The 14,359-nt window shown below is 40.8% G+C and overlaps 1 protein-coding gene across 1 annotated transcript in view; it reads right to left on the bottom strand.

The window, feature by feature from the left end:
• Nucleotides 1-618: 618 nt before the first annotated feature.
• g3bp1 (G3BP stress granule assembly factor 1) overlaps nucleotides 619-14,359 on the bottom strand; it is a 36,977-nt gene continuing 23,236 nt past the window's right edge. The window contains exons 6-12 of the mRNA XM_033029915.1: nucleotides 9,107-9,200; nucleotides 6,217-6,397; nucleotides 5,723-5,824; nucleotides 4,987-5,089; nucleotides 3,560-3,688; nucleotides 2,242-2,360; nucleotides 619-1,793 (exon numbers count right to left, since the gene is read on the bottom strand). Coding sequence (XP_032885806.1) covers nucleotides 1,533-1,793; nucleotides 2,242-2,360; nucleotides 3,560-3,688; nucleotides 4,987-5,089; nucleotides 5,723-5,824; nucleotides 6,217-6,397; nucleotides 9,107-9,200 — 989 coding nt within the window. The 3' untranslated portion in view covers nucleotides 619-1,532. The remainder of the gene's footprint in view (nucleotides 1,794-2,241; nucleotides 2,361-3,559; nucleotides 3,689-4,986; nucleotides 5,090-5,722; nucleotides 5,825-6,216; nucleotides 6,398-9,106; nucleotides 9,201-14,359) is intronic.

Here is a 14,359-nt window from a genome sequence, read left to right as displayed (position 1 = left end):
AGAAAATAAAATCACCAACATCCGTGATCTCACCATAGTACATTAAAAAAAAACCTCTGTCTAACAAGTTCAAAGCAAGCACGGATTAATTCTTGCCTAACAAATTATAAACTGCTGTGTAAAACAAAAGCACCCAAATAATATAAATTTGTTTTACACATTCTAATAGCAAATACAATTGCAGCTCCAGGTCTAAAATAAATTGTAATCAAACTGAGTGAATGTTGAACCAAATCTGAAAGAATGCCTAAAGTATGTATAGAGCAAGTTTCTACTAAAGAAAGCAAGATCAAAAACAAGTTTCCCTCTTACCTGTCAATTGCCTACTGTTGATGGTAATCAAATGATAATGGGTGCAGCCAAGAACAAAATACTATTTATGACCATGGCTCCATGATCATAAGCTGTAACTGCCATTTCTGTGCCTAAAACAGGAGTGTTTTGAACCATTGTTTTACCTCTCTCATTGGTAAGTTTCAATAGAAACCTGGGTCTACATCATGTGGTAAATTACCTAGAATAACCAATTTCTAATATTCTATTACATGTTTTACTCAGTCAGCCAATTAAATATTTTAAAAAGGCACCTTCTCTGAACAAACACCACAAAGCCATACATATTGAATAAAGCAATCTACATTTATTTGTACAACTTTGCCAAGATTGGAATGAGAGATAAATAGAAGGCACAACCATACGCTTTACAATACAAACTAAACCAGAAAAGTTTTTCTGCAATTTACAGTTTTAAAAAAAATTCACAATTCCAGAGGAAACGTGTCTTGATGTCAAGTATGTCAGAGTTAAATGTTTTAAAAGTCCCACTGTGAAAGAGATCCTCCAATGATGAAAACTAAAAGATTGTAGAGAAAAATGTTGATGACTCACATCTATTGTATTAGTCCACGTCTGATCTTAATAGCACAGCAGTTCTGAATAGGAACTGGCAGCTTTCTCCAGTTTACAGCATTGTAGCTTATTACCAACCATCTAGTAATCACATTGGTTCCGGTCCAAATGCACTATATCCTCCACAAACAAATAGGAGAATATTGTGCCACGTAGATAATGTTTTAAAAATTGCTGAGTGCTACATAACAAGTTTTTTCTGAAGATGGATGTCTGTGTAGAAGAAAAAAAAATGCAACCAGGTTTCCAATTTAAAAATTCTGCACCAAATTTCAGTCATTAAGGGCCAACACGTTCCCGGAGCAGCTGGGAGGCAGCAGGTACTAAAATCCAGTTCATAGTTGTTAGTCACCCCAATCCACTGCAGTCAGAATCGGTCTTCAAGCAGGAGATTCTGATTTTAAAATCCTTTTTAAAAACAATTAAAAATTTCAGATTGGGTGTTTTGTGGGACGATGACTACTACACATGTCGAGAACAAAAAAAACAAAGGCCATTTTCTGTACTGAAAAAAATAAATCTGTACAGGTCGAAATCACATTCCAAAAACAAAGCTGCATCACAAGAGCATGAGAGAGAACATTAGTACCATCAGCTCACACCAATAGCCAGTGAAGGTACTCTCAGTGACGTGGGCCAGCGAAACGGGACTCTCCTTGTCCACCACCTCTTCCAGTTCCTGGTCCTGGTTTCTGCGTTAGGCCTCCTCTGGATAGGCCACCCCGACCCTCACGATCCCGCATCATTCCACCGCCAAGTCCACCACGGGGTCCACCTCTTGGTCTATTTTCCCGTCGATCGTCACCTCTACGTTCACCTTCACGAATAGGTCGTGTTTTCTTCTCCTCCACATTTAGTCTCAGCTCCCCTCTGAATTTAATGGGCTGCAAGGGAGGAATGAAAAGCAGCCAATTGGGAAAATGTTTTTGTTTAATTCGTGCAACCAATGCCAGTTACTTAGCAGGCCATTTTGATGAGCAAAAAACAGCCACAAATTTTGAAACAAGTATGAAATACTCAACACCAACCCATATTGCAAAGGAGTGTAACATTTGGGTTTCAGCCTGGCTCTGCACTTTTTTTTCAATTTTTAAAAAAAAATTAAAGTTACGAAGCACTATTTGCTACATTAAATTTTTTTTTAAATTGCATTCTACAGTATCAAATTGTGAAATTAAGCACAAATGGATTAGGCCTCCTATAATTCCCTATTTTATAGCCTATGATAAAACCGTAGCTTTATTTTGGGATTAAAGAAACAAAATTAGCACACAAAAATAACAGTGAAGCAAGTTCTGGCAATGCTGGAAGGGTGTTATTATTATACATTACCTTGCTGCTCAGGATCTTCTGAACAGGCTCAGGATCATCAAATACAACAAAACCAAAGTTGGGCAACTTTCCACCACTACTCTTAGTGTTAATGCGGAGCTCCACCACATTGCCATAACCTGCAAGGAAATAGATTGACAGATTGTTACATGCAATATAGTTTTGATTTCATTATGCATGTCACAAGTTCCAAAGGCACTATTCAATTCAGGTAATTAATTCTCTGTACTCTCTGGAATGATTAACTGCCAACACCAAACCGTACATATCTGGTTCTCTGTGGTCAACTTTAAAAATCTTAAGAACACAACCTACACCTTTAAATAAGTCTATTTTTGCTGCTCTGTGCATTTCAGATGGCACATGCTATTGTTACGGTATGCAGGATGGGCAAATATTTCAGATGCAAGGCAACAGCATTCAATAAGTTTAGTTTCAAGTAAATTTGTCCCAATTTATAAACAAACCCAATTTAATGCAAGTACCATTACTGTGCAGTGTCTGAAGTTGCCATTATCTAGAATAACGTTTTCAGTTCCGAAGACTACGGTTGAGAGAGGGAATGTAACAAATATTCACCATATTGATCCCTTGGATGGTAGGTAGATATGGTGGTGACATTTTACCCAAAATTCTACGAATACTCAGCCATCATATATTCAACAATGAGATTGATAATTTAGCAACACAGCGTTAAATTATAGGTCAGCCAAAATTTCACCGAATGGTAGAACAAGCAAAAGGGTTCAAACGGCCTACTCCTGCTTTCTTATGCTCTTATGTTTGCAATTAAAGACATTCGTCATATTGATGTGGAATTTTTCTCAACTGTCTTAGGAAACAAAGCATTCTATTAAATCTACGTAAGAATGACACTAGAACACATGGGTAAAATATTAAACCAATCAATAACTGCAATAGAAAATCCAAAAGTACCAAGCTCACATTACTAAAAATAGTAATGATGATGGATAATATGGAGGGATCAGTTTTTGCTCGCCAAGGGAGTAAACAAGAGAAATTTAACACATCTAGGGAAGGCAAATGGAATTGGCGCCAGTGGTACAAAAATCACTTTCAGTGCAAGACTTGGGCAATTTTCTGTACATACGCTCTAGCATCAGTCAGCGCCTTTAAGGGAGTAAGAAGTTTGAACAAATACAATAAACGCTGCGATTTAAGACTGCAAGCTAGCTTTATTTTCTGTGTAGAATGTTAAGCTGCAGGCGACAAGAAAACGACCAACCCAATAAGGATATTTTAAATAAATCCATTTCATAGCACACTATAATGGATTATAACTCAAACTTCCACAAACCTGTGAAGAATTCTTTTAGCTCCGTCTCATCAATATCATGGGGTAGGTTTCCAACAAATAACTGATGGCTGTCCGGGTATCGGATTGTGCGCCGTGGTTCTGTTTCACCCGTCTCATTTTCACTGCGACCTAAAATAAGAAAACTCTCTTTCAAGACCTACAATCATCTCGCTGAGGACCTGTTAAAGTACGAAAATTACAAGGACAGTCCTGGACCCTCTACAAAATACTGAATACATTACTTGAACAATTAGTCCTGGAGACATACAGCACACAAACTGGCCCTTTGTCACAACACGTCCATGCAGACCAAGAAGCCACAGCCAAGCCAGTTGCATCTGCTCGCACCTGGTTCATATTCCTCTTAAACCTTTTCTATGCATATGCTTGTCCAAATAGCTTTTAAATGTTGTTACAGTATGTGACTCACCAACTGCATCTGGAGGCTCGTTCCATATACCCACCACCCTGTGTGGGAAAAGTTGCCCTTCTGATCTTTTTCCCCTCACCTTAAATCTATGACCTCTAACTCTCGATTCCCCTAGATAAAGACACTGTGCATTCACCCTATTTTTTACTCATGATTTTATACACCTTTATAAGATCATGTCACCGTTATAAGATCAGTCTCATGCCAACTTTTCCCTATAGCTCAGGCCATGGCAAAATCCTTGTACATCTCTGTACTTTTTTTCCAGCTTTGGCATCTTTCCTATGACCAAAAGCTGCACAAAATACTCCAAATGTGGCCTACCAACTGTAACCATAACATTTCCACTTATATTCTCAATTCCCTTGACTGATGAAGGCCAGGGTGCCAAAAGTCTTTTCGCCAACCTATCTACCTGCAACAACAAAAAAAGTGCTGTGGGAAGTGATTCAGACTGAATTTCATGGAATTGAACTGCTCTACAACACTCTACAGGGCCAGACACTTCCCTGGTTTACATTCCCAAAATGTAACAGCTCACTCTTATCTGAATTTGCCATTCCTCGGCCTATTCACCCAGCTGATCAAGATCCTGCTGCCATTCTTGATAACAATCTGCACCGTCTACAATGCATCATCTGCAAACTTAATGAGCAATATTCATCTTCCATTTTGGAAACACAAAATATCCCCAGCTTAACCTAACACGTGCAGTATTTATGCAAATGAGCCCATAATTTAATATATGGCCAATTGCATGGCTCTGCTCAGTTGTGGACACGTTCTCATCTACCAAGCGTAGCAGAGAAAATACCACATAAAATAAAGCATATTGTTACTGTGAAAATGCCTCCACAAAGGCAATGCAGTCCTTGCACTTGCTTAAGTGTTTTAAATAGACTAGTCTCATAGATAGATTGGTGAGGACTTGGTGGTGCAGGCTAGTAGGGACCCTCGGGTATTACCAACACAAACATCATGTATAACAGAACTTTACCTGGCCTGGGGCCTCGTGGTGGCATACCTTGCCGTTCCCTAATCCTTTGATCACGAGGCCTAGGGGCTGGAATCTGTATTTCTGGTTTTGTCTCTGGCCGGGGCTGTAAATAAATAAAGAATTAACCAGCTGTTCTTCTCTTCTAGTTAAAAATTTCTCAAAACCACGATTCAAAATCTACACAAGGGCTATTCTGCAACAATATAATTTACTCCAAAAAGTTACAAGACTATTTATTATAGAACTATTTTTCACAGAATCGACCCAAAACACTAACTCTCCACTGATGCTGCCTAACCCAGTGAATATTTACAGCATGTTCTGTGCAATTCAGACTTTTAAAATCTGCAATATTCCGATTTTCTATTTAGGAGCCAAATTTATAAATAATTTTCCAATGCAAACAATTCAGGGAAGATTAAGTATATAAATGCTATGAGACCTCAAGACTGTCGACCTCCTTCATAGTCATGCAGCCGAATAGTTTGGACTCTCCATTACTCAAGTAATTGAGCCGCAGCAGATACAATCAGTCTACATAACTAATTAAGTCGAGGGGAAACATGCAACAAAATTATTGTTCGTTTACCAGAAAGCCCCACACAGTGAACATCAATTCAAGTCAAAACTGGACAGGCAATTCACATTGAACTGCAAGTGGAGTAAGCAAGCTACTATTCAATAACAAGTGCATATTTGCTTTATATTTTAACTTTATTCAGCATGTAACAATTACCTGCGGTGTAGGAGCTTTAACAACATGAGGTGGAATTCCAGTAGTGGGAACAATGCCACTAGGGGGCAGATTTTTACTTGTCACTGAAGCCCAGGAAAAAGTCTGTAAAGGAGAAATAAGATTCAATGAGAAATCATTCAAGATCGGATCAGTTAAAAAATACATAGTAAATCTTCCTGATTAATGGGCACCAACATTTAATCTAAACAAACTATATTTTACAATTTATTCTCCAAAATGGAATTAAAGTTGAATAAATTCTATGTTTCTATTGGGGAGAAGGCAGGCACGGGTTATTGATTGGGGATGATTAGCCATGATCACAATGAATGGTGGTGCTGGCTGGAAGGGCCGAATGGCCTCCTCCTGCGCCTATTTTCTATGTTTCTAAAACATAAAATTTAATAGATAGAATGAAAACAAGTAAATCAGTGGATAATACAACTGGATACAGACATTCCATAACAAATACATTACAAGTAAAATGCTCCTACCCTGGAATCTTCTGTTACAACAGGTGCCGGGTCAGCAGGGGGAGGGGATGGAGATTTTACCACAGGCTCCTCAGTAACTTCCTCTTCCAAAATAGGCTCAGGTTTTACTTCCGCCACAGTTGGCTCCGGTTCTGGCTCCGATACAACAATATGCTCTTCCAAGGGCTCCTCTAAACCATTACTGTAATTGACAGCACAAGGAGTCAATACACAGCATATCTGGATACTTTTAAAATTAATTATCTGCACAACAACAGTCTCATTATAACTCAAGACATCCAGTCCAGGCAACATGTTGTGAATCTTTCTAGCTTAATCACATTCTTCCTATAGCGAGACAACCAGAAATGCACACAGGTGCATTCCAACGTTTTGTACAACTGCAACATCACATCCCTACTCAGTCAATGCCTTGACCAATGAAGGCAAACATGCCTTGCGTTTTCCTCGCCATCCTATCTACTTACTGCATGTTCGCATTTCAGGGAACTATAAATTTGTACCACAGCATGTCTCCAAAGCTCTTGCATTCATTGTGTGCCCCTTGCTCTGGTTTAAATTCCCAAAATGCAATACTTTACACTTGTCCAAGTTGAATTCCATCTGCCATTCCTTTGCCCGCATCCAGAGAAGATTTATATCCTATTATAACCTTAGAAAAGGGGCCAATATAGACCCAAATGGTCCAATCTCTGACAGGACATTGTGTTAATTCCAGAATTAGCCTGGTCAGTTTCCTCTGGATTGCTTCTTTTGCTACCATGTCCTTGTTTAAGTATGGGGACCAATACTGATATTTGTTTTTTTTATCGTGTGTACAACACAGTGAAAAAAAACGTTGTCTGCATGTTTTCTAGTCTAAACATTTTACCATATTTCCCCGCAATGAAGACGCACCCCCATTTTGAGTCGCTAAATTTTGAAAAAAGGGTTGCGGGACATAGAATTTCCCACGCTAAAAATAAATAAATAAATAGGTAAATAGAATGACAATTCAATTTGCCCAAGGCGTCCAGATCTCCTCCATTCTGAATGACCGAATGGGTGGGGGGTGGAGGGCGACGGCAGGTGGAGATGGTGTGAAAAACGAGAGCACACTGGGACAAGTTGAAACAGTTGTGATCTTATTGAATGACAATACTAGTTCAAGGAACCACTTGGGGGGGAAAGTTCCTTTCACAGCATGTGGGGAGTCTGGCCCGGGTCAGCACAGGAAGGAGCATTGAGAAGGAGGGGACCGGGGATCATGCCAGCAACTCACTCACCGCTGCGCTCCGGGCGTGGAGCCACCGCATTGTGGCCGGGGAGGGAAGTAGCTCGGATGGCTGCGAGCGGCCACCGTTCCTTAAAGTCCGACTGCCGCCTGGAGCAGGACATGGCCTCATTTGCTGCGCTGAGTGACACTGCATGGCATTCACTGCCCGGTCCGTGTCTTTCAATGACAGTGAGGGGACCAGCTCAAGAGCAAAGATCATAGAGCGGAGCGGGACAGCGGGCGGTGGAGCTTACTCCTGTGTCAGCGCGAGTAGGCCCTTTGATCGCGCCGACACAGGAGTAAGCTCCACTGCCCTCTGTCCTGTTATCCATCGCCCACTGACCCGCTCCGCTCTATGATCTTTGCTCTTGAGCTGGTCCCCTCACTGTCCGGTCTACATGGAAAGACACGGCATGAATGCCATGCAGTGTCACCCAGAGCAGCAAGTGATGCCATGTCCTGCTCCCGGCGGCAGTCGGAAATTTAAGGAACAGCGGCCGCTCGCAGCCACCCGAGCTACTTACCTCCCTGGCCACAATGCGGTGTCTCCGCGGCAGCGGTGAGCGAGTGAGTTGTTGGCATGATCCTCGACCCTCTCCTTGTCAGCACTCCTGCCTGTGCTGACCCGGGCCAGACTCCCCACACGCTATGAAAGGAACCCCCCCCAGCGGCGCTGTCCTTTTACAGCCGCTTCCCATCAGCTGCCAGCAATGAGGGATAGCCAAGTCTGTCTTTCTTGGCTAACAACCTAACCTTCGGCTTCCAAGACACAGGTACATTTTCGTGCCTTATTTTTGGGTGAAAATAGCATCTTCATTGCCAGGAAGTACGGTATATGCACAAGTACTATCAAGGCACACATAAAAACAACAGATAGTGCAGAGAGAATGCCAGAGTGCAGAATTTGACATTACAGCATTATTGTGATATAGTTAGAGACAGTTACTCAGAATTAGTGCACAGCATTCTAGGTGCAACTTGACCAACAGCAAGACTATAACGAAGCCCCGCTATTAAACTCCATCCCCTTTGCAATAAAGAATTATTGCAAACAGTAAATAAAGCAAGTGGCATAATTCTCCTACTATACTACCAAAATGTTCTACATCTTTCCAAAATTATTTTGGCAATATGGAAAGAGAAATGCAATTAACTGCCATAAATTAACAGAACATAAACGTCCAAGAGAAGATCATGTATGCCAATAGTATTTCCGCTGACTGGATAGTTCACACCAAAAAGGTTTTTCACTACCTTGGTACATGTACCAACAGACTAAACTAATAATTAAACTTGTGAATTTCAATTATGAGAAAACAAAAAATATTTCTAAATCTAAATGATTTATTCTGTGAGCAAGGTAGTCCTCGCTGCACAATTCAATTTGATGACGGGGAAGGTAGAATGAGAATCCCAAACAGGCCGAACCAGAACTTGAAAGCATAGAAAAGCAAAGCGGGGACACAGGAGACTACAAGACGCTGGAATCTTGAGCAAAAGTGTGATGGAGGACTCAGTCTCAAGACGCGTGCAAATCCAATTTGTCAACTGTCCATTTCTCTTCACAAGACCCTGCCTGGCCCGTTGAGTTCTACCAGCATTTCTTTTTAAAAAGAGGATTGGATATTCCTTTACCTCACAGCTGGGTCATAGTACACTCCACTATCATCTTGGACAGCTTCTGGTGATGGCTGCTGTTCTTCCGGTTCCTCTACTTCTTCCTCAGACTCTGCAATAAACAAACCAGTCAGCAACATCTAGCAGCATTGTACAAAGCCCCCAAAACATGTGCTCCAACAACCGTGTGTTCAATTCTGTTCATGCAATGTCTAGCTTGGACTACATCCTGAACTAGTCATTTGATTCAATTAAATATCAGAACTTTAATCCAAATTATAAAAACCAAGGTGATGCCGAATTAACGATGTTTAAATCTGATGAAAAACTCATCTTATTTACGCATGGAATATGGTAATGCATGGACCATTGATCTTTGGAACATTTTCACCATGATTTCATTTTCAGTTCACAGGGAGCTCTTGTGCATGCAGTGGGTTGTCTCCTATGAGTGACTACCAATATACACCAACGATTGAACTGGAGCCACAATGAAAACACTAACTTGGGTGGTAAAAATTACATTAATGAGAAACTTTTAAATAAATCGGAACAAAACCAAGACCCATGATTAAAATGTGAAGCCAATTTCACATCATGGTCAGAGAATTTTTAGAACTTAAGCCAAAAGAAACTTAAAAATGCACCATGATTACTGAAGATAAATCTTATTATTGTAAAATATCAAACTATATATTTGAGGAAATGTACAACAGTCCGTAAAAGTTCAAGAAACAATAAAAGCAACTATTCAATATAATCATGGTTCATTCCCGTAGCAACTATCCCATTGTCAAGTTATAGAAAGAAATTGCAAATAGCCAGTCAGATAGTTTCTCCGAAGCAAAGTCCGCTTCATCACTAAACAGGAGGCACCCGTTCAGGCCTTAGGTCGGACCTAAATGTAGTTTCCAATGTTCAAACTGAGCATCAAGAGACAACTAAATGGCTGGGGAGTAGAATTTCCACTGGGCATCTATGTACCAGGCATCTTCTCGTAACAATCACATTCACAGTTTCATCACAAAATTACTAGGCATCAAACCTACCATCTATTCTTGACAATTCACTGAACTCTTCAAACCTTCCTTGCAAGTGAAAGACATGCACAATTCCCTCAAGAATCCTTGATACTTTTGTGGAGAATTAATTCAATTTCAATAAAAATATTTACACAGTTTGGACAAATCTTAACAAAAACGTGAGAAGTCGGGAACAGTCTATAATTTCTCCTACAGAATGTTGATTGGGAGGGAGAGAGGGCACAGACACAAACTCATGGAAGTAAATTAGGTTTCACTCCGAACTCTGTTCCACAGTAGAAATGAAAGCTTTCACCAAGTGGCTTTCTAAAATTAAGCAGGCCACTTTCATCAAACACTGAACTGGGGCTGAAAAGAAAACACTAACTTTGGTGGCAAAATTACTTTACTGAGAAACTTAACAGATCTGAATAAAACCCAAACTCATGATTACAATGTGAAACCAATTTCACATCATGATCAGAGCAGCTGTTTTAGAACTTAAACCAAAAGCTACTCGGAAAAGCACTATGATGGTCACTTTTAGTACAGTTGAATCCTATTACTGTGAAGTGAAACTACTACATAGTCCAGGAAATGTACGACAATCTGTAAATCTTTTTCTCTTCACATATCTAGAAACAATTAAGATTTTGTATGAAAAGAACATGTATAACATCACGTAAGAAAAAAAACTCAAGAGGGGGAGCAGCCAGTGGTTGTTGTGCACTTTGGCACCAAAGACGGGGAGGGGAGGATTTATACTAATGTGGCAGGGGGAAGGGAGCATGAGCAGAGAGACAGAGGGGTGTAAAATGAGGGTAGAAGCAACAGGTAGCAAGGTGAAAAGTAAAAGTGGCAGGCAGACAAATCCAGGGCAAAAATCAAAAAGGGCCACTTTTCAACATAATTGTATAAGTGGTAAGAGTGTTGTAAAAACAAGCCTGAAGGCTTTGTGTCTAAATGCAAGGAGCATTCGTAATAAGGTGGACGAGTTGAATGTGCAGATAGTTATTAATGAATATGATATAGTTGGGATCACGGAGACATGGCTCCAGGGTGACCAAGGCTGGGAGCTGAACATTCAGGGATATTCAATATTCAGGAGGGATAGACAGAAAGGAAAAGGAGGTGGTGTACCGTTGCTGGTCAGAGAGGAGATTAACGCAATAGAAAGGAAGGACATTAGCTTGGAGGATGTGGAATAGATATGGGTAGAGCTGCGAAAAACTAAGGGGCAGAAAACGCTAGTGGCAGTTGTGTACAGGCCATCTAACAGTAATAGTGGAGTTGGGGATGGCATCAAACAGGAAATTAGAAATGCGTGCAACAAAGGTAAAACAGTTATAATGGGTGACTTCAATCTACATATAGATTGGTTGAATCAAATTGGCAGGGGTGCTGAGGAAGAGGATTTATTGGAATGTATGTTGGATAGTTTTCGAAACCAACATGTGGAGGAACCAACGAGAGAGCAGGCTATTCTAGACTGGGTATTGAGTAATGAGGAAGGGTTAGTTAGCAGTCTTGTTGTGCGTGGCCCCTTGGGCAAGAGTGACCATAATATGGTTGAGTTCTTCATTAGGATGGAGAGTGACATTGTTAATTCAGAAACAAGGGTTCTGAACTTAAATAAAGGTAACTTTGAGGGTATGAGATGTGAATTGGCCAAGATAGACTAGCAATTGATTCTTAAAGGGTTGACAGTGGATATGCAATGGAAGGCATTTAAAGACCGTATGGATGAACAACAACAATGGTTCATCCCAGTTTGGCAAAAGAATAAATCAGGGAAGGTAGTGCATCCGTGGATAACAAGGGAAATAAGGGATAGTATCAAAACAAAAGATGAAACATACAAATTAACCAGAAAAAGCAGCCTAACAGAGGATTGGGAGAAATTCAGAGTCCAGCAGAGGACAAAGGGCTTAATTAGGAAAGGGAAAATAGATTATGAAAGAAAACTGGCAGGGAACATGAAAACTGACTGCAAAAGCTATTATAGATATGTGAAGAGAAAAAGATTAGTTAAAACAAATGTAGGTCCTTTGCAGTCAGAAACAGGTGAATTGATCATGGGGAACAAGGACATGGCAGACCAATTGAATAACTACTTTGGTTCTGTCTTCACTAAGGAAGACATAAATAATCTGCCAGAAATAGCAGGGGACCGAGGGTCAAATGAGATGGAGGAACCGAGTGAAATCCAGGTTAGTCGGGAAGTGATGTTAGGTAAATTGAATTGATTAAAGACCGATAAATCCCCAGGGCCAGATAGGCTGCATCCCAGAGTACTTAAGGAAGTAGCCCCAGAAATAGTGGATGCATTAGTGATAATTTTTCAAAACCCTTTAGATTCTGGAATAGTTCCTGAGGATTGGAGGGTAGCTAATGTAACCCCACTTTTTAAAAAGGGAGGGAGAGAGAAAACATGGAATTACAGACCAGTTAGTCTAAAATCGGTAGTGGGGAAAATGCTAGAGTCAGTTATTAAAGATGGGATAGCAGCACATTTGGAAAGTGGTGAAATCATTGGACAAAGTCAGCATGGATTTATGAAAGGTAAATCATGTCTGACGAATCTTACAGAATTTTTCGAGGATGTAACTAGTAGAGTGAATAAGGGAGAACCAGTGGATGTGTTATATCTGGACTTTCAGAAGGCTTTCGACAGGGTCCCACATAAGAGATTAGTATGCAAACTTAAAGCACACGGTATTGGGGGTTCAGTATTGATGTGGATAGAAAACTGGCTGGCAGACAGGAAGTAAAGAGTAGGAGGAAACGGGTCCTTTTCAGAATGGCAGGCAGTGACTAGTGGGGTACCGCAAGGCTCAGTGCTGGGACCCCAGCTATTTACAATATATATTAATGATTTGGACGAGGGAATTGAATGCAACATCTCCAAGTTTGCGGATGACAAGAACCTGGGGAGCAGTGTTAGCTGTGAGGAGGATGCTAGGAGGCTGCAAGGTGACTTGGATAGGTTGGGTGAATGGGCAAATGCATGGCAGATACAGTATAATATGGATAAATGTTAGGTTATCCACTTTGGTGGCAAGAACAGGAAAGTAGACTATTATCTGAATGGTGGCCGATTAGGAAAAGGGGAGATGCAACAAGACCTGGGTGTCATGGTACACCAGTCATTGAAAGTAGGCATGCAGGTGCAGCAGGCAATGAAGAAAGCAAATGGTATGTTAGCATTCATAGCAAAAGGATTTGAGTATAGGAGCAGGGAGGTTCTACTGCAGTTGTACAGGGCCTTGGTGAGACCACACCTGGAGTATTGCGTACAGTTTTGGTCTCCTACTAATCTGAGGAAAGACATTCTTGCCATAGAGGGAGTACAGAGAAGGTTCACCAGACGGATTCCTGGGATGGCAGGACTTTCATATGAAGAAAGATTGGATAGACTCGGCTTGTACTCGCTAGAATTTAGAAGATTGAGGGGGGATCTTATAGAAACGTACAAAATTCTTAAGGGGTTGGACAGGCTAGATGCAGGAAGATTGTTCCCGATGTTTGGGAACTCCAGAACAAGGGGTCACAGTTTATGGATAAGGGGGAAGTCTTTTAGGACTGAGATGAGAAAAAAAAATTTCACTCAGAGAGTGGTGAATCTGTGGAATTCTCTGCCACAGAAAGTAGTTGAGGCCAGTTCATTGGCTATATTTAAGAGGGAGTTAGATGTGTGGCCCTTGTGGCTAAAGGGATCAGGGGGTATGGAGAGAAGGCAGGTACAGGATACTGAGTTGGATGATCAGCTATGATCATATTGAATGGCGGTGCAGGCTCGAAGGGCTGAATGGCCTACTCCTGCACCTATTTTCTATGTTTCTAAGGCAGAGGAAAAGTGATTGAGTTCTATGGAATGAAACTAGAGATGGGGAAAAGGTTAAAAAGCAGGGGCAAAGGTAGTGATCTCCAGATTACTCTTAATGCCATGTGCAAATGAGTGTAGAGATGGGAAGAGAGGACATATGAATGAGTGGCTGAGGAGTTCATACAAGGGACAGACATTCAGATTTTTGGACAGGAATCTCTTTTGCACACGAGGGTTTGTGACTGAACTGGAGGGGCCCCAATATCCTGACGGACAAGTTTACAAATCCAATGCAATATTGAGGTAGGTGGGAAACAGAAGTTGATATAGAAGTCAACGATAGCTACTTCAGTCGACAGGATTGATTGGGAATGGCTAGGAGCAAAGAAAAATAGTTGGATTAAATTGTATTATATCAATGCA

This window comes from Amblyraja radiata, chromosome 11, assembly GCF_010909765.2.
Source record: "Amblyraja radiata isolate CabotCenter1 chromosome 11, sAmbRad1.1.pri, whole genome shotgun sequence".
Classification (NCBI taxonomy): Eukaryota; Metazoa; Chordata; class Chondrichthyes; order Rajiformes; family Rajidae; genus Amblyraja; species Amblyraja radiata.
This window is presented reverse-complemented; position numbering and strand designations above follow the sequence as displayed.